The following is a 21,231-nucleotide window of genomic DNA, read 5'->3' on the forward strand; positions in this document are numbered from 1 at the left end:
CCCACAGAAGCAAGATCAACTCTGAATGCTTCACATTGGATGAGAGCCTAAAAAAAATAAATAAACCCAGCTATTTATAATTGTGTTCTACATCTCCAAATAACCCACGCCAGGCTGCAAAAAAATTGGACTTTAAAAAATAATGAATGTATTTCTTTATTAATGCAGGAGCTATGTGTGATGTACAGTATTGTCAAACCCAATAAGCTGAACTTGCATTAAAATTGCATTAACTTTTTTTTATATTAAATCACATCTTGTATTTCAAAAAAAAAAAGCCTATAGTAAGGTTGAAATAACTTAATTTTCTCTGCACTCCAGCCATTAAAGTTTTACTTTTGAGAAAACTGCCTGGAAGACAACAGCACAAAAAGAGTAGGTTTTAAGAGAGAGCGAGAAAAAAAAAGTTTTCAAATGATTAAAACCAACTCTTCCTTTGAGAAGAGGCGAGAGTTTTGCAAACACATATTTTCTCTGTAGTACTTGATAAATAATGTAGTCCTATAGCTTCCCATATACAAATTTGTCACTATCATAGCTCTGCTGGAGTTCGTTAGATTTAACTCATGATTATTTATTTGGTGATTTAGGTGGTTAAATCCTACTAAATGCAATTGTGGGAAAAAGAAGTTTAAAGCTTACTAACCTGTGACCCAACAGGAAATGGAGGAGGGTGAGTCTGGCTTGCCTGGTGATGGTCAGCAGTGCTCGGGTCTGGGAGTGATGTGTTTCCTCTGGCTGCTGGAATTCAAAAGACAAGGATTCCCTTAGTAAAAGGCCCAGCCTGGGAAGTGCCCATGACCCCATGGTCTGCAATGTCACAGACATCAGAGAACAAGGCAAAGGCATGGCAATGGTTTATCAAGAGCTCTAGTGCTCAGATCACTCATCAACTGCATTAGTGGTGTTAAGAGGCATTCAGGATGGTCAAAGACCCTGGAGGTGGGAAGCAAGGGCAGTTAGGAAAACACTGGCATCACTGGCTTGGGCTAGGTACTACCACAGGGCGCAGTACCCAAGAGTGCAACCTACATGTGAGAAACTGCAACCTTCATGCACAAGCAACAGAACTGAGTTGTCCGCACAAAGTGAAGTATGATCTCAGACATGTCCACAGCTACCCACATTATCCACAAATATCCCTGGCCCCTTCTCCTTTGTGCTCTACATCCTCTCTCATTCAGACATTCTGAGGCTTTGGAATTCCCTTTCCTAAGAAATAAAGCATTTCCTGCTTTATACCATAACCTAAAGAAGTTGCTTGGGTGTAACTAAGAGGGAAGACACAGTTACTCCAAAGAGCGCCATTTTGCTAGACATTGAACATAGCTGATGTCCCAATCAAGGATGATGTCTACACACCCAAACAGGAAAAAGGCCACTCTATCAGAACAGCAGATCTCTAAATGTCCCAGCTGTGTTCATGTGTTTTTCTTTCAGGACAGAGAAGAGTGGTTAAGAATCTATCAGAAGAGGGAAATGGGTGGATCTAGAACAAATCATGTCAAGTGAGGTTAGCCAAGTTCAGAGAGACAAACAATGCATGTTTTCTCTCATATGCAGAAGCTAGATCTAAAATACACCAGGACATGATAAATTAGGACGCTCGACATTCACACACAGTGAGACCAAAGGAGGACACTTTTAGTGGAGGAACACAAAGGCGCTATGTCTTTGTGCCTCTGATCATATAAAATAATATTTATCAAAATGGATTCTAGAAAATGGAAACAAGAGGTTTCTTCTTTTTTCTTGATTTGTTTGTTTTTCTTTCATTGAGGAGGGGTAAGAGGGGAACAGAAATGGAGGGACAAAGAGTGAATAAATGCAGCAATGGTACTCAGTAAACACTATTTGAAAATGAACTATACAATTTGTAGGCAGGGATGAGAAAGAAAAACTAGGAGAGAGCAAGGGAAGGGGTGATATTGTCCTAAAAGAAATGTACTTATTACCTGACTTACGAAACAGTAACCCTCTGGACAATACCTTTATAATAATAAAATTACTTTTTAAAAGCAAAAAAGAAAGAATACTTGAATAAAGAAGGAAACAAAACTGGCAGCCATTTTTGAAGATTGCCTTGCTGATACTTTTTTGTTTTCTTGGGGTTTTCTCATGGGGATTGTGAACCCCTCTCAAGCAAGGTCTTAACAAGATCCCTCTTTCCCAGCATTCGTCCTGTAACTAGCATCTGGAAGACAATTCAGACCCTGTTTGCTGGCATGCTATGGACAACCAGAGGAAAAAAAATAGATATGATTCTGTCACACTTATAAATTTTAAAGAAGGTATTATTGGCTCATTTAAAACAAATTCTTCTATAGAGTCTCCAAAGGGACAGGCTTATAAATAATGGAAATGTGCAAAAAATACTTCAGCACATTAAGCTACAAATAAAATTGACTGCTACATATTATTCAATTGACTTCTATCTCCACTGTGATGTGTCAATCAAAACAGTACTTTATAATAGGATTAAGCAATGAACGTAGAAAGCCATTATGCAGAAATCTGGAGATCTGATTAATTTGTAATATTTTTGTGTGTGCAGGAAGTCAGGAATGGACATTGCTTGGGGAATACTTACAAGCATTCTATTGAAATTTCTAAATTGATTTGGAGCAAACTAATAAAAACACAGACTTGCTGACATTTTATAAAGTGAATTCTGTCAAAATATATTTGGCATTTTAATGATCGCTGTCATTTAATAACAAGGGTAAGATGACCCATCAAAAGATGCCAGCCATTTCTATATAGTATGCAGAAGACCTTTCTTCTCAGGTTTTTTTTTATATGTGATTTAGTTATTACACTTGTAAAGCAGAATATTTTAAGTTAGGAAAAGCCTTACGCAACATAATTCTCACAGTATCTACTTAATCTTACAAGTCTTATTTTGCCTTAAAATTCTCAGCAGAACTTTCTGTACTTTAAAAAGCTTATGGAATCCCCAAACGATGCTTTTGGTGAATTTTTCAGGTTAGGCTAATTTAAAAATGGCATAAATACAGAATTTATTTTCTTTTTTAAATGATTGCTTCTCTCATGTTGTCAGAGATGTATCTTTTATACTAGATTGTGAAAGAAAATTTTACAACGAGAAGCAAATGGGAAATCCCTTTTATAATTAGTGTGTGTGCGTGTGTGTGTGTGTGTGTGTGTGTGTGTGTGTGTGTGTGTGCTGGTACTAGGGTTTAAACTCGGGGCCTTGTACTCTTATTTAGTTATTTTACTTCAAGGTACTCTTCCAGTTGAGCCATTTCTCTACTTCTGGCTTCCTGTGGGCTAATTTGGAGTAAAAATCCCTTGGACTTTACTTCCTGGGCTGGCTTCAAGCAGCGATCCTCAGATTTCATCCTCCCGAGTAGCTAGGATTACAAGTGTGAGCCTGTAATACAGTTCCTACTGGAAAGCCATTTTATTTTATTTTATTTTTTTCCAGTCCTGGGCCTTGGACTCAGGGCCTGAGCACTGTCCCTGGCTTCTTTTTGTTCAAGGTTAGCACTCTGCCTCTTGAGCCACAGCGCCACTTCTGGCCGTTTTCTATACATGTGGTGCTGGGGAATCGAACCCAGGGCTTCATGTATATGAGGCAAGCACTTTTGCCACTAGGCCATATTCCCAGCCCTGGAAAGCCTTTTTAAACAGTTTATATCTATCTTAATTTTTACAAATGTAAACACTATGCCAATCCCTTCTGTGTCCTACTTCAAGAATGTGTGGCCCTCTTTGCCTCTGTAGTCCTTAGGATTGGTTCTATATAGAGGCTGTGTCAACAGGGTGTACATTTGTTCTTTGCAAGTATGCACAGATCACATTTGCTTACATTTTTCTTTGTTGCTCTGAGGCCTTAACTGGTGTTTAGCAGCATGTTCTGGGGCTAGCTATTTCTCAAAAACCATATTCAATGCAGTACGGGGCAATTCCACCCAATTTCATGTGTAAAATGAAGTCTTTCACAGCCTCTGGAGGAGATTATGTATGCTCTCCTGCCTGGATCAAAAAGCAATGTTTCTTCTAAATGCACATCTCAATTTTCCCCAAACACATGTATCACACTTAACCTTGTAGGACCATCAGCTAATCTGTCTGTTGGAAGGCAGATCTCCAACAGGGGCTTCTCAGAGCCAGGGAAGCCCTGTGGTCAGAATAAATAAATGGAGTCTACTGAAGGTTTCATAGATTTGAAGCAACACTTTGCTCTATAAACAAATAGCAGAGAATCTGAGGTTAGATCTATCAATGGGCACATGTAGGAAAACAAAACTTGGATATATTAGCATATATTAATGTTACCAAACACCTCACTTTATTATGACCTTTTCATGCTTGAATATAATGTGCATTGGTAACATTTGTTCACCATTTACTGTCTAGTCTCCTCTCCTGCCTGCCCTTGTCTTCCTTAATAGATCCTTCAACTATAAGATCTCAAGGTTTGGGGTTGTGCAGATTCACTTCTATCATTTGATGACTATTTCTTTATTTTTAAATTTTGCTCTATGACTTGAACTCAGGGTCTGGTCATTATCCCTGAGCTTCTGTACTAAAGGATAGTACTCTACCACTTGAGCCACATCTCCACTTCTGGGGTTTTGGTAGTTTATTAGAAATAAGAGTCTCATAGACTTTCCTGCCTGGGCTGGCTTCTAACCACAATCCTCTTATCTCAGCTTCTTGAGTGGCAAGGATTACAGGCATAAGCCACTGGCATGTAGCTTGGTGACTTTGAAAAAACAGAATTGCATGAATTGCAGAGGTCTTCAGCTGGCATGACCTCATGGCCTTCCCATGGGTTCCAGACATGTGAAATATTCTCCCATGGTAAACCTGATTGATTCCCACCTTAGTAGGGGGAAGAGCCTCTCAAATATTGCTGTCTTGTAGTTCATATTTGCTCCCAGGTAGTTCAAGGAATGCCCAAACTGGTTTTAAATGATAATAGAACTTAGAATAGCATGCAATTGGTATTAATTCTCCCTAAATATAGAGAAGCCAGACTTAGGAAAAAAGAATGGATCATTAGCGGTGAACACATTGAAAGGCTGAGCTTGGATGGCCTGTATGTTGGAGAATGCTGACTTTTAAAATGCTGGTTTGATTCAGGTGTTGGCTCATGCCTAGCTACTTAGGAAGCTGAGATTTAAGGATCTCAGTTCAAAGCCAACCTGGGCAGGAAAGCCCATGAGACTCTTATCTCCAATTAACAACCAAAAATCAAGTGGCAGAGTGCTAGCCTTGAGCAAAAAAAGCTCAGGGGCATTACCCAGGCCCTGAGTTCAAGCCCCAGGACTTTCCCCCCATACCCACTCCCCATCCCCCCAAAAGAGAAAAATATAGACTGCTTGTCAGAGGACCTTTTCCTTCAATACCATCATTCCTACATGCTGGCCCGTCTGAAACTCACAGAGCTGCTTGAAGATGGGGCTGCTCTGGGTGGATGGGAAGGGGGACAGCAAAGCTAAGAGGGGCGGCAACCCAACACTTCGGTGGAGCCGTCTACACTCTACTCGCCTTAATTCAGTCAAGCTCAGCCTCTGAAAGCTCATTGCTGCTGATACTCATTGTGCCTCTCAGAACAATTTCATTTTGGTTTGCAAATTATTTTATTCTTTTTTGTTGTTGTGGTTGGTAGAACATGTTTACATGAGTAAAGGCAAGCCAGGCTCAGTGCTGATTGGTTTCTCCAGAAGTAAAACAGTCGATTTTCCAAAATAAGTCATTTTAAGGAGCACATACAAGATATTTAATTCTAAGGTAAACTTGGGATCCTCAAGCCTCTACCTGTGGGAGAGCACCTGGAAACAGAGGAGAGGGAGAAGAGAACAGAACTGCAAATCCAACTTGCTCATCTGGGATTTTCTCCCAAGTGTCGGCCATCCTCTTACTGTACAGTGCACAAGATCCTGTGCTAACGATCAATGCATTTTTAATGCATCAGGTTAATCAGACATCTGAGTATGGAGTTCTGTCCTCCTTCCATTAGCACAAACATAATCATGTGAAGGTCACAGGGATCTCTCAGCTCTCTCTGGTATTTTATACCTGTTTGCAGTTTTCACCAATGATGGGGGTGATACAAAGGTTGCTTATTATAAGATGGACAGTTGAATGCATTATTATTTCATGTTGGCCAGGTGAACCCCAGCTAAGAAGGGCAGAGGCCCCTTTAAATTAAACTTCCTTTCCTTTCAATTTCTCCAAGATTACTAAATGCCAAGGAAATAGTGGAGGTGTCTATAAAAATCTTTTCAGAGCCTCTGCCACTGTTTGCCTCTTTTTATTACCAGTCAGGATTTCTTTATGATACTGGACACACAGTGCTCATGTATAGAACACTATACAGACTCTTGATAGAAATTTGATGCTCCAAAGCAGTAAGTCTGATTCTACAAGTTGCTTTTACAAAATCAAACATTCATTTATTCACGTGGGGTTTATGTATTTTTGCAAATTACATTGTCAGGTATTTGTACCTTCACTCACTAAGGCATAGAGAATAGAGAATGTTTGATAATAGAAGTGTGGAAAATGGATTGTTGCCTTCTAGCAGGGAACTCATTAGGCCTTTGGTGAAGAAAAGCCCAGCATTCTTTGAGGGACAGGTCTAGAAATCCAATTATTCCAAGTTCTGATCTTTGCTTTAAGTCTGCATGTACACATGAAAAGTTACAGGAGAATTTCGAATCATTCAACATAGCATAAAAGGAACCTTATGCATTCCTTACTTGGACTTGTTTCTTTAAGGACATATTTGTATTGTTTACCAAAAAGCATTTAACAATAATATTTCTTGTGGTAGACCTCAAATAGTGTAACTCCTTAAAAAGGCAAAATCAAAGTTTAGCTAAGTTCAGCACCAGGAAATGGGTACTCAAGAGGGATGGGGTGGAGTCAAGAGGAAAAGAGTAGGCAAACAAAAAGGAGAAGGGGAGAATGTAGTCAATAATCCAATGTATATCCTAGAAAGTTAAGAAGAATGAGAGAAAGGTGGGTAGGGGATGGATGAATGTGAATGTTGAAAGGGGTGACACTGATCAAGATGCATTGTATTCATAAACTGCTTTGTTAAAGGACAATTCTTTTGTACAACTATTTAAAGATTATAAAAAGAAAAAAATACTGTTTCTGCTCTACATGTGGATTGAGTATCAGTATGCTACAGAGATTTGGAAGACCTTTTTTCCTTCAAAATTTACTAAATCTCCCTTCAGTCTTCCTCCAACAATTGTTTGTTTGTTTTTTGTTTTTTTTTTTGTTTTTTTTTTTGGCCAGTCCTGGGCCTTGGACTCAGGGCCTGAGCACTGTCCCTGGCTTCCTTTTGCTCAAGGCTAGCACTCTGCCACTTGAGCCACAGTGCCACCTCTGGTCGTTTTCTGTATATGTGGTGCTGGGGAATCGAACCCAGGGCCTCATGTATACGAGGCAAGCTCTCTTGCCACTAGGCCATATCCCCAGCCTGGTTTTTTTTTTTTTTTTATCATTTATTTTCATATCCATCTAATAAAAGTAGAGCTGGATTTCTGTGGTATCCTGGCCAATAAAGGTTTTGATTTCTGTAAATATTTCTTCTTGGAAAAAGATGAAAAGAGAGTCATCAAACATAGTTTATCAGAATTCCCTGCCATACTGGTGCCAGATGGATGGCGTTGGGGTTGGGGGGGTCCCGGTTGTGGCTGTCCCCACAGGATCAGGAGTCTCACCCAGGCAGACCCATAAGCCAGTTCCAGGCCTTGACATATATGCATAGGTGTGTGTGTGGTGTGTGTGTGTGTGTGTGTGTGTGTGTGTGTGTGTATACATGTATAAGACATTGGTGCTTCTGAGTGTGTAGTGAGTTAGGATTCTTAAACTGATGGAGTGAGATACCAGAGTGAGCTGAAATGATCTAGATACATATTTTAAAGCACTTGAAAATGGCTTATATAAACTTTTATGCAGACTTTATGTAAACCTCTCATGGGGGGCAGGGTGGGCCCAGAGGCCCCCTGGGCCCACCCTGCCCCTGGTTCCCTCGACACCAACTGTCCTCCTCAAAGATCCTGCCCCAAGCGGGGGAGAGCTGTGTGCTTTGTGTCCCCTGCCCGGCCCATGTCCCCAGTATCCCAGTGGGGAGGTGGCAGTCATGAGATTGTGTCCCTCTATGATGGGCTGAGGTGGTGACCCTGAGAAAGAAGAAGTAACTTTTTTAGTTCCTCAGCAAGAACTTCTGCTATTTTTTACAATATTAAATATTTTACTATCTTTAAGTATCAAAGGAGTTGCCATTCAACAAGGCTGTTTAGGAATGCAGTGCATTTTCCACATTCTCAACCACTCCTCCCAATGCCCCCTCCCCTCACTTTTTTTGATTTTGTAGGATATACATTGAATTTTTGACTGCTCCCCCGGCCTTCTTCATAAACCTGCCTTTTCATCTTACAATGAGACCCAGATTTTATAGGGTGCTGGATGGAGTGGGATGGGCCAGGAGGAAGCGGGTATGGAGGCTCCACCCATGAGCACACACAGGATCCAAGGAGCCCTCGAGTGAGCCTGGCAGTGGGCAGCATGCACCTCTCAACAGGGTGCCCATGTCAGAGGGTATGTTCTGGGAAAGGTATGTCCACACAAGCAAAGTTTCTTAGATGTAAAAGTTACACAAACCAAGCTGGAAGCTGGTAGCTCACACATGTAATTATGGTTTGCAGTCAGCCCAGGCTGCAATGAATGAAGAGAAGAAAGGGGGAAGAGGGAGATGCAGTCAAAAACTCAATGAATTATCCTACAAAATTAAGAAAAACAAAGGAAGGGTGGGTTGGGAGGGGTAGGTGAGAATGATGACATTAATGCAGACATACTGTATTCATAAACTGCTTTGTTGAATTTCAACTCCTTTGTACAACCACTTTAAAATAGTAAATTTGGGGCTGGGAATATGGCCTAGTGGTAAAGTGCTCACCTCATATACATGAAGCCCTGGGTTCAATTCCTCAGCACCACATATATAGAAAAAATCCGGAAGTGGCGCTGTGGCTCAAGTGGTAGAGTACTAGCCTTGAGCGAAAAGAAGCCAGGGACAGTGCTCAGGCCCTGAGTCCATGCCCCAGGACTGGCAACAAAAACAAAACAAAAAAAAACATAAAATAGCAAATTTTTTTATAAGTCTGAGAGACTCTTTTTCCAGATAACCAGCAAAATGCAAGATATTGGAATCACAACCATTAGATATTGTCTTTCACATTTAAGAAAATGTGGCTCCAACACACCACAGAGGCCCAGCCTGGAGAAGTGGAAGATGGAAGAGAGGAAATGACAGTGAAGGTGAGGAAATTAAGGTGAAGTATGTGTGTGTTCACGGTGGGTGAGGGGTGGGGTGGGTGGGAGGGGGAGGAACTCCACTAGAAACACAAGTTCCTTGTGGCCTTCCTTTTTCCTTCTTTCCTTCCTTCCTTCCTTCCTTCCTTTCTTCCTTCCTTCCTTTCTTCCTTCCTTCCTTCCTTCCTTCCTTCCTTCCTTCCTTCCTTCCTTCCTTCCTTCCTTCCTTCCTTCCTTCCTTCCTTCCTTCTTTCCTTCCGCTGCAATCTTCTTTGAAATAATATCAGTGCCAACCTAAATGATAGCTGCATTCTTCATTTAGAGTCTTCATATTCAAAGACTGGAAACACTGATGCTGGCTGGACTTGGTAGAAAGGCAAACCTCCAGGGCCAAGCACCTGGGTCTTAGAACCACTGCTGCATCGGAATCTGCACACCAGTCAAACCTGCAGGCGTTTCAGAACACAGCAAACTGCAAGCCACACTAGCTTGGAGTTTATAACCTCCCCCTCTTCCTCCTTTCCTTTGTCCCTCCCTTCTTTTCTTTTTCTTTTTAAAATTTGGGTGGTAGTTTCATTACAAATGTACCCAAGTCTCCTAATTTTTATTCAATATATTAGCAGTAAAATCTGAAATCCTATCTCACAGGAATCAGATGTTCAGGGCTGCAGAGAAAGAAAATAGTCCACGTTTTCAATGACACTTCTCAAGCCATGCTCCTCAGACCTAGGGTGGAGGGTACCCGGCCAAGAAGTTCGCAGCAGGAAGAGTGACCGGCCTTCTTAAAGGAAGCATATTTATTCTTTTCATAACACAACAAAACGGGTGCTAGGTCTAGCCCAATCACATCTCGCTGTGAATTATGGCAATTTTCCTGCCCACTTGCTCTTCCCTAGCCATATCTTTACCTCTCCATTTGTGAGGGTCCATGAAGATTAGTCTGTCCTGTCCATTGCACTTATTTGCTCTCAGAACACTACATCCTTTGCAAAAGTAGTCAGAGTGCCACTTTAAAAAAGGGAGAATGAAAATGTTCAATCCCTTAAAGCGGAAATAAAACTACATCTCTGCAAAGATACTCCGAAAGGGTAGCATTTGCAATCACTCTTGCGTGCGCCTCCAGATCAGGGAAAGTGGGGTCATTTGGAACTCAGAAAAGGACAGGAAGGAAATACCCCCAGAGGAATTATATTGCATGAAATTGTAGCATCACACCTAGTTAGCAGCCCCTTACAGTAATGGAGCCTCTATAACAGCAGGACAACACAAAATTACTCAGGAGGAAAGGGAAGTCGTTCAATACTTTAAGAGCAAATCAAAGATCTACAAAACCTTCTTTGGAGAGGCTGAAACAAAATACTGCATCTTTAACAAGATTAAATAGGCCTAAACTATGAAAACTCAGATTAATATTCTATCAACACTCTGTCAGTGAGATTCTTTTTCTTCTTTTCCTTCCTGAGAGTTGGTTATAAAAATCCAAACTGCCAAAGAACTAGGCCAATTCATGTCTCTGACCATTTTTCTCCCTCAGTCTATTTATTTCTTAGCATCACTGTAATTGAAAAAGTATCTATTGCTAAAAGATGCTATTAACTAGAGTGCATTCATAGAGTGTTATAGCACTAATAGACTTAGGTCATATTCTTTAATCCTTTCAGCAAAGCATTATTTTGTGGTCCTCTTGTTCTGTAGATTTTGTTCCACTTAAAGTCAAATAGAACAAAAGCATCACACAACTTGTTCAGACCATTTTTATTACTATTTTAACTTCATTACATGATGCTCTCAAATGCATAGCAATTTCCATTTGTTTTATTAACTTATTCTGGGGTCTATGTCAGAGAATTTATTATATAAATATTCCACAAAGTATGACTTGAGCTGTAAATAAAACTTAGATATTCTAAGTCCAAATATTTTTTTAAAAATCTCCTTTTTTGTCTTTTGGTGTTATTGGGGTTTGAGCTGAGGGACTTCAGATTAAGACAGGTAGTCTACCACTTGATACATGCTCCTAGACCTTTCTGCTCGGGCTGTGTGTGTGTGTGTGTGTGTGTGTGTGTGTGTATGTGTGCACCAGTCCTAGGTTTGAACTCAGGGCTTGGGTACTGTTCCTTTTATGACCAAGGCTGGAGCTCTAGCTCTTGAGCCACAGCTCTACTTCCAACTTTCACTGATTTGCTGAATATTAGAGGCTCACGAGTTTTCCTAGACAGGCTAGATTTGAATTGTGATCCTCACATCTCAACCTCCTAAGTAGCTAGGATTATAGGCATGAACCACTGGTACCCGGCTTAAAGGTTACTTGAGTCTACATTTCTGTGGACTTTAGTTTGGGAATTAAATAAGAAACAGAGCCAACCCTTAAATACAATGGTGAAAGAGTGAAAAACAGTTGGTGCAAAACTACTGAATATTTGATGTTGCACTAAGACAGAAGAAAGGCTACCAATGCCATTTTTCTAAGACACACACCAACTATTCCACTCTTCCCTTTAAGATGTCACATTAAATATGTGGGTCTGTGCTTATTAAGAAGAATGAGGCAAGTTCTGTTTTCAGCACCCAGTAGCCTCCACATATCAATAAACTATGACACATAAGAACAACAAAAGAATAAACTGGGAAAATTACATAAAACTCTTAAAGCCCTCAAGATTTGGTAAGTTAAAATTTGTGACTAAAATACAATAGCTGGGTAAGTTATTCTACTTAGAAGAAAGAAGAGAAGATGACGATGAAGAAGAAGACGACGAAGGAGGAGGAGGAGGAGGAGGAGGAGGAGGAGGAGGAGGAGGAGGAGGAGGAGGAGGAGGAGGAGGAGGAGGAGAAGGAGGAGGAGAAGAAGGAGAAGAAGAAGAAGAAGAAGAAGAAGAAGAAGAAGAAGAAGAAGAAGAAGAAGAAGAAGAAGAAGAAGAAGAAGAAGAAGAAGAAGAAGCAATGATTATATCAGGGAAAAGCCTTGATTACTGAGAGGCCCAAGTTGAGAGCCTGGTAACATGACTATGATCTTACTTAATCTTCACATCAACACCATGGCATCAGAGCTCAAGTTCAGAAAAGCTAAGTGACTGACCTGTATCCCCAGCTTTCCCTTTCCCCTTCCCTTCCCTTCCCTCCCCTCCTTTCCCCTCCCCTCCATTCCCTTCTTTTAAAAAAGAGGGAGGAAGAGAAGCTGGAATATATATCTACGTTTAAGCAATGTTGGGGACAATTTCAACCCCCAATGGTACGGTGTATCATGTGTCAATCTGTGGGTTTTGTTTGAACTGGTGACTGTATGTTTATGTATATTAATGCACTGCAGACACAGATGACTGTGTAGTTGATCCAGGTTTGGTTTGTAGATTCAGTGAAGGAGAAAGAGCACGTACCACAAGCATCTCATTAAGGAGGAGATTGGGGCGGGGGGCTTCTGATGGAAGATTTAAGAATTCTTCTAGAAAAGAATGATTGGGAAAGACAAAGCAAGGCTGAGGCTGTAATTGCTATAAGACCCATGTCCACTCCAAGCCAGGCTAGATGACCCTGTGGCCATTCTGTGAGTTGGAGATGTTCTTGTTCGCATCATCACAGAGTGCCCTAGCTTTGCCCTGTTAGCATCATCACAGAGTGCCCTAGCTTTGCCCTGATGCACCATGCTGAGTGTGGCTGTGGCTGATGCCTGTGCTCTGCAACATCCTCTCTGTTCCACAGGAAAGAAAGGGTCAGGGCCTTGCAGTGAATATCAGTCTATGTGTCAAGGGTGCTTTCTTTCCTTCTTAGTGAAAAAGGTCAAATTCCATTTTGAGGGCTCTAAGTCAGGTAGGAGAAGTTGACAATGATGTAACTATAAAGTTTTTGTCCAGGAAGAAGTGTTTGCTAGCCAGGAACTTGGCCTGGCTGGTGTTCAAAGCAGAGCATTCAGTATGTTTCTGGTGGTCTGTCTGATAGCTTCCTCTCTCAGGTTTAGGATGCAGAGAGAGTAGCACTGAATATACATAATTCTGACCACTAGGGCCATATTGTAAAGAACTCTTGGATAATGAGACCAGAATTTCATCAATGGTTTATTTATCAAGAAAAAGTATATGGAGCAGAGTCAGATGCATCTAGACTTTAGAAAATCAGATTCTCAGATCAAGGAAGTTATTTACACAATACTATAACCAAAATAGAAGGAGAGGGAGAGAAAAAGGAGAGAGAGGAGGAAGTGGAAAAGGAGGAGGAATAAGAAGCACAGTAATAAGGAAAACAAGAACAATAACAAGAAGAAAGAAGAGAAAAAGTGTCTTAACAGAGCAGATGTCTATAAAGATCATTCTCTAAAGCTGGGCATTGTGGTGTATACCTCTAATCCCAGCACTCGGGAGGCTAAGGTAAGAGGATCACAATTTTGAGATCAGTCTGAGATATTCAAGATGTTCCAGGTCAGTGTGGGCTACATAGCTAGACTTTGCCTAAGCCACCATTGTCCCACTCAGATGGAAGCCAAATGAGTCAGGACATGGGAAAGGTAAGGGTTTGGATGGAGTGAGCAGACCAGGAGACAGCCTCTGCCAGGACACCCATGGGTGAAAACGGCCAGCCCATGGGAGAAAGATCTAGAAGAGCGTTAGAGGTTTAGGAGGAGGCCTGCCCTTAACTGGGACTGCTTCTCTTGAGCACTTACTCAATGTGTGACCTCCAGCAAGCTGCTTAATCTTTCTCTGCTCACACTGTTTTGTCATCTGTAAAACTGAAATGAAAATGGGGCCTCCTTCCTTAGGATGAAGATGAAGTTTCCTAATCCACATAAACAAATTGCATGATGGCCGTTTCTGGCACATAATAAAGATTCAATGTATTCAGGCTTTCTTGTAGTCTGTCTTTGGAGGGTGGTGGTCACAGGAGCTGGCTCACACGCAGCTGTCTAACATGACAAGGGGCTGAGACACAGAACCTTAGCCAGGAGCATGTCCATGTCTGAGGCAAGAAGTGCAGGGAAGCCAGGAAGGCAGAATCAGGGGTGGGGCCAAGCTGACAACAGCTCCACCAGTGTTTGCAAAGGTGCTGTGGATGGGGGTTGGATGGAGATGATGACCCCAGTTGTGCATGGCTCAGACATGGGGGTGACCTAGCACTGACAAATCCAGAGTCATGGGTGAGCTGTAGTGTAAAAAAAAATGAATGAGAGAAGCTATATTTCTAGTGTAGGAGGTAGAATTTTCAGGAAAATGCTTGGTCAAGAGGGAATTAACTAAAAGGGACTCTGTTCCTATGTAGGAATCTGCCTACAAGGTGTGGTGATGGGTGGATAGAAGTCTTAAGAAGCTATCTCAGGAAAGAAAGTTTGTAAGACTCTTATCCTCAACTAAGTAGCAAAAAGATGAAGTGGAGCCATGGCTCAAGTAATAGCCTTAAGTGAAAAAACTAAGGCACAGTCCCCAGGCCTTATGTTCAAGTCCCAGTACCAGCACCAAACACAAACCAAACAACCAAAAGAATGTTTTAAGTAACCAGATACATACAAATGAAGTCTAGAAATATAGACTATGTATTTTTAGACAAAGCCACAAGGAAGGAGTGACAGCCCTCTGGGGTTCATAAGGAGCAAGTGATGGCTCAATGAACAGCTTCGGTTCTGTGTATTTTCATGCAACTTCTAGTGATCTGATCTAGCTTCCTAGCAGTTCTCCAGGCCTTGTCCTGTAGGAAATCTATGCTAGGGTGTTCTGATCCTAAGAGATCGGACTTGAGCAGGGACTTGAGTTCAACCTACTACCAACTGTGAGTGCTGGTCCCCCTCCTCTGAAAACTGTTCACTCATCATTTGTTCACTCCTTCAACTTATGTATTAAATTCTCACTGTCACATTTCACCTATTGTCTAAGGAATTTACTCATTCTCAGAAAGCAGTTACTGAGACCAGATACTGTCACTGAGTCTCTCAGGTGTCACAGCCTAGAGAGGAAGGTCTGTACACTAAACCAAGTGGGAAACAATGAATCATCTCAGAAGATCTACTGAACACAGCTCTAAGGAACTCACAGGAAGTATAGCTTTTATTCCCTATTTCCCTCAGTTGTCCCTTCTAGAGGGAATACTTGGCCCTACTCTTCCAAAACTTCTTTTGAGGCATATCCTTCATATTGGGGGGAAAAAAGATCCACCCAAGATGTATTCCATTAATAATGGCTTGGAGAGTGTATAGTCGAAGTGGAGGCTAGTTGTGGCCATGAACAATTGCCAAGATATGGGAGGAGGGAGAACAAATCAGACCTGCTTACCCTGGGGTTATTACACTCTGAATCTTGCCTGGATTGTTCACGGCTACCCATACCCTCTTTGTCTCTCAGCCCATTCCGATCCCATCCTAATGACTTTGTGCCCAGCCTCTCCAGTGGCCATTACAACTTCCTTAGGTAACAATGGATAAATATCAGCTTGAGAAATCCCAGCTCTGTATTATTTATGAAGCTGCAATTCTCCTGTAAATAACCCAGTTGTTAAAATGATATGTATCTATGTAATTGAGTCTTCTGTATACAAATAAATAAGACTTTATTGCAATGTCAGAAGTTAACAGACCAGTCAATAAAATCAATAACTCACTTTTTCTTGCTTATATATCTAACTTTTCTCCACCTTTCCCGTGTCCTCTGTTTGTTCTGGTTACATAGGATGGCTCAAAAGAAAATATAGCTCTTGTATTACTGTTTATTAAGTGCTAGGTGAGGAGGAAGTAAGCAAACAAAGGCAAAAAAAAGGAAAACACAAAAGCTTCTACCTATTGGGTGCCTCAGATTTCACACACACACTTACTTAAGGAAACTGAAGAGGAGAGAGCAGTATCTGCTTTTATAAGCAAGGCACTGTTTTCCCAAGAGTGCCCCATTGGAGGCACAAAAATCAGATGAGAGCCATATACTTGGTGATGAAAATCATATATAGATAGATAGATATAGATATAGATATCTGTATATATGGATATATATCTGTATATATGCATGTATATATGCTACCTGGCTAGGATGGTATCAGCATTTACCTTTTTTTTTTTTGCCAGTCGTGGACCTTGGACTTAGGGCCTGAGCACTGTCCCTGGCTTCTTTTTGCCCAGGGATAGCACTCTACCACTTGAGCCACAGCACCACTTCTGGCCATTTTCTATATATGTGGTGCTGGGGAATCGAACCCAGGGCTTCATGTATCCGAGGCAAGCACTCTTGCCACTAGGCCATATTCCCAGCCCCAGCATTTACCTTTTAAATCCTCAGGTTTCAGAGGTGAACACATGCTCTATGCACACTTTGGTGTATCGTATCTCTGAAGTAGGGAACAGATTTAGATAGAGTTGGTAGGCTTGGTTTTCTTTTAAGTCATTTGTTTAATGGAGTGGGACCATGCTGAGCTTACTAAAAAAAAATTCAAAAGGGCTTTAAAAATATATTCCCACTTACTAAAAAAACTGAAAGACAATAAAATAGAGGAAAAGAACAATTAACAGATTAGGTCACTGTAAACTGCACCACAATCCTGTTCCTGTACAAATACATCCATGAGTTATTATAGCAGAGACAAGCCTGTCCTCTCCCAAATACTGTTTCTCTTCGTGGAGGCTCCCTGGCATCTGCAAGACTTGACAGAGAATGCAGGGGTTGGCCTGGACTTACGGACTTTAATTATGTAGTTGGAGTACTGGATTCTGGGCTTTGTTGTTGTTTTGTCTAGGGTTTGAAACTCTTGTGCTCTCCCTTAGCTTTTTTATCCCCAAGGCTGGCACTCTACCACTTAAGCCACAACTCCACTTTTGACTTTTTGGTGGTTAGATGGAAATAAAAATCTCACAGGATTTTCCTGCCTGGCTGGCTTCAAACTCAGATCTCAGCCTCCTGAGTGGCTAGGGTTACAGGCCTGAGTCACCAGCTTGCAGTCCTGGATTCTAAGTAGTTTTACATGGCAGTCTTTCTCTTTAGGCATTGAGCATGCCATCATAATGCATATTTTCATACCACATTGTATAGTATAATAATAAATTATATCCATTATTGTGGATTATGTTCTCTTTGACAAATGGAAGCTATGGGAGAAAGTGTCCTGTAAGAATTCTTTGTATCATCAAGAGTAAGAAAATGGGAGATTTAAGGGTTTAAAGGAGACATTGATTGCTACCAACTCAAGTTATTTTTTTCAGCTTTGTATTTTTGCTGGAATAAGCTTCAGGTTTGGACATATACATTAAGTGCCACCTATGAGACTGCTAAGGAGATGTTGAGACTAGCAGATGTTCAAGGAAGAGAAGGTAAGTGGAAACATAAAATCAGGAGCAATCAGTGAACATGTGGTATTTAAACCACAGGGGATAAACTCCAGGAAAAGGGGGATTAAACAATGACATAAAGACACACTGTTAGGGAAGCCCCACAGTTCACAATTATCTCAGAATGGAGAAGCCCAGGAATCAAGCTGAAGAAAAGCTCTCAATGAGATGAAGTAAGAATGTGAAGTTCATGTTCATAGAATGGCCTTTGAAGGAGAGATTTTTGCAGAACAGTGCATCTGCTCATTTCAATTGCTTTCATAGGGTCAAATAAGACAGAAAGATTTGCTAATACATTCACATATACTAGGAACTTAAATATTATTTGGACAAATAAACTATTGCATGATAGTTTCACTGGAACAATAGAGACTATGGGAGAACAATGGAGAGTGAGGAAGTATGTGTCATGAGTGTCAACAGACTGAGTAATTCTCAAACTTGATTTTCAAATGATAAGTGGGAGGTGGATATTTTTTGGTGAGTGGTTCTGTTTAAAAGAACAGAATAATGAAGTTACTGAAGAATGGAGAAAACTAAGGTAGGAAATATGAGAGTATTTCACACACATAAAGGCCAAATACTATTTCAATAAATTTCCACTTCTGCTATGTGGTTATTTTTTATGGGTAGGCTGAGTTCTGATGCATTGTACTCATAAACAGATACTTACAGACAATAAAATTATAATTAAAATAAAAAAGAGGTGGTATAAAAATTAAAAAATATTTAAGAAGGGGATATTCTCCCTTCCACTGTATGCTTATTTTATCTGACTACATTTAAAAAGAAAACACTAATATTTCATTAAGTTTTCTAGACAGCATTGCCATTTAGAATGCATAGCTTGCTTGAGCTCTTTATTTTTCCATATTTTAAGTAATTGTTATTATAAAGGTGATGTACAGAAAGGTTACAATTACATAAGTCAGGTAAAGAGTACATGCCTTTTTGGACAACCCCTTCTCTCACTCTCTCCCAGTTTTTCCCTCCTGTCCCCACTCAAAGCTATATAGTTCATTTTCAACATAGTGTCTAGTGAGTACTGCTGACTGCTGCATTTGGCTTTAGCTCTTTTAGTGTGTGTGCGCGTGCGTGCATGTGTGTGTGCGTGCGCGCACACACGCACACACACACACACACACACATATACCTGGGATTATTTACCTTGGTCTTTGTGCTCTGTCCTCCATTAGCAGCCACTTCCCTATTGGAATAATAGCCATTTCGCCTCTCCAGTGTCCTCTAAATCTCGGCTCAGATTTTACCCTTCTGGGGAGTTCTCCATTACTAGGCAAGTCTCCCCCAGGCCACCCCTCCTTCTGCTACTATTGATCTCTCTACAATTGGGCAGCACTTTTAATTTTTCAAAGAGCTTTCACATACATTTTCTCATTTGACCCTTACAACCATCCTGTGAAGTCGCAGAGCAAGTATCATCCCCATTTGGAAGATGGGTGGAATGAAATACAATGCGCTTAAGTGGAGGGCCTTAAGTGATAGGATGCATAGCCAGACAGGACCCGAGAGGGCCTCCACTCCCCATCAGCTCTACCAACTCTCCAGGAGACAGGAGTGATTCTCACCCACGCTGTGTTAATTTTCCACTCTTGACGGTTCCTGTAACTATTCCTCTTCATTAAGCTCTCTCTACCTCCTACTCACAACATGTGATCTGTAGGTAGCCAGGTGCCAATGGCTCACACCTGTAATCCTAGCTACTCAAGAGGCTGAGATCTGAGGGTTGCGGTTATAAACCAGCCTGGGCAGGAAGGTCTGTGAGACTCTTATCTCCAATTAACCACTCAAAAACCAGAGGTTGAGCTGTGGCTCAAGTGGCAGAGCACTGTTTGGAGCTGAAAAAGCTCAGGGACAGCACCTAGGCCCTGAGTTCAAGCCCAGGAAGAGGGGAGGGGCAGCAACTGCAAAATCTCAGATAACCCAGGATCTTCCAGTGAAAAATCTGTGTTTAGGACCGCATGTGGACTCTGTGTGTATAGAAGATTGAGAATTGGCTCTATAGATCCCAAACACGTGTTGAGTGTATGTGCATATGTGCACATGCATGTGTATGTGTACATGCACAAGTGCACGTATGCATGTATATGTCTGTACATGGCTACACATGTATGCGTGATCTCTCTTGGTCCCATACATCTTAATAATCACATCCAAGATTCACACTGGCTTCTCACCTGCCAGACTCTTCTAAATACTTCCCCAATGCTAACTCACGGAGACCCCACTACAACCTGAGCTAGAGGAAAGGAAGAAGGTAATAATACTGTTTACACTTTACAAAAAAGAGAAGCAAGTCCCTGGATGATAGGTCACTTTGCCTTAGGTAAGTAGAGCAGTAGGCTTGGGACTCCAACCCTGGAAGCATGATACCAGCACTCACGTTGGAGATGTCATGCTATTTCACCTTAGTGATGGAATTAGGGACCCTCTTTACCCTGAAGACAATAGTCTCAGCACAGCAGCAATGGTTTCACTTTTCTTCTTGACCTATAAAGCTATGATAACGTGGTATACAATGATATTAACAGCATGCAATTGTAGATGTAGCTGCCTGTCTGTAGGTCGTTGTCCTGAAAATGCAAGCATTTAGCAGGACAGCAATGGAAGCTCTAGCATGGATTTTTAAAAACCTACTTGGTCTCTTCCATTGTGAACAAGCATCTTTTACTCACTTAATAAAACTCAGCTGAGAATACCTGAGAGACATACTTGATCAGCTGATCTTGGGCATTTGGGAAATGCTGTGGCGAGACAGAGCTAGCTGGAAAGAGCAAGCTTTAAAAAAAAATCACTGTCTTAAGAGGAAGGCAAACGAACAGCAGGCTAGGGTTGCACATGGCCGTCTTCTGTCCAGAGGGGCCTTGAGGAGCCAGGGCACCTGGAAAGAGGCAGCCCCAGAAGGGACCCTGCCATGGATGAGGTCTCGCTTATTAGTGGTCTGTTTGCTGGTCATGCTGTTTCTGAACTTGGTTGCTGTGCTTTTGTGGGCTCCCAGGATGGAGTTTTCTGACTCAACTCACATTTGCCAACATCACAAACTTTGTAGACCTCGAAATGACAATTTGTTACATTAAAATTTAAAACAGCATATTTTCCAGGTTGTCAGTTTCCCTATCTTCAGCATAGCTTTAAAAGTATATTTAACATGATAGCTCTTCATATAATTTTCATCATACTATAAAATATTGTAATATTTAGAAAGTTAAGATTACTTCTTTCGAGATAGAGTCTTTCTATGTAGTTCAGATTAGCCTAAAACTCACTATGTAGGCTAGGCTGTCCTTGAACTCATGATTGTCCTCCTGTCATAGCCTCTCCAGTGTGCTGGGATTACAAGTATGCCCAACCAATCCTGGTCAGAATATAAAGTCTACTCTCATAATCACAAAACAGGATGTAAAAATTAACAAGTATTTATTTTGTAGGGATGAATAGAAGAGAGAGTCTTATGGAATGTGATAGAAAGGTGAGCGTACACAATGGGAGGATGGAAGGGCTACACCTGGCTCAGGTGGTAGAAGGCTTTTCTAGTAAGTGGGACCTTGGGTTCAAGCTGTAGTACAGCAACATATACAATATGTTCATAAATAATAAAATAGGAGGATGATAAAATTGTTACAGTT

At 41.2% G+C, this 21,231-nt stretch overlaps 1 protein-coding gene across 2 annotated transcripts in view; it reads right to left on the bottom strand.

Annotated features, from left to right (window-relative positions):
- Positions 1-21,231, bottom strand: part of Pou6f2 (POU class 6 homeobox 2) — a 386,522-nt gene that overhangs the window by 225,815 nt on the left and 139,476 nt on the right. For both annotated transcript variants that reach the window (XM_048337791.1, XM_048337792.1), the window contains one exon: positions 647-741. In XM_048337791.1, coding sequence (XP_048193748.1) covers positions 647-741 — 95 coding nt within the window. The remainder of the gene's footprint in view (positions 1-646; positions 742-21,231) is intronic.

The sequence above is a fragment of the Perognathus longimembris genome, chromosome 2 (assembly GCF_023159225.1).
Source record: "Perognathus longimembris pacificus isolate PPM17 chromosome 2, ASM2315922v1, whole genome shotgun sequence".
NCBI lineage: Eukaryota > Metazoa > Chordata > Mammalia > Rodentia > Heteromyidae > Perognathus > Perognathus longimembris.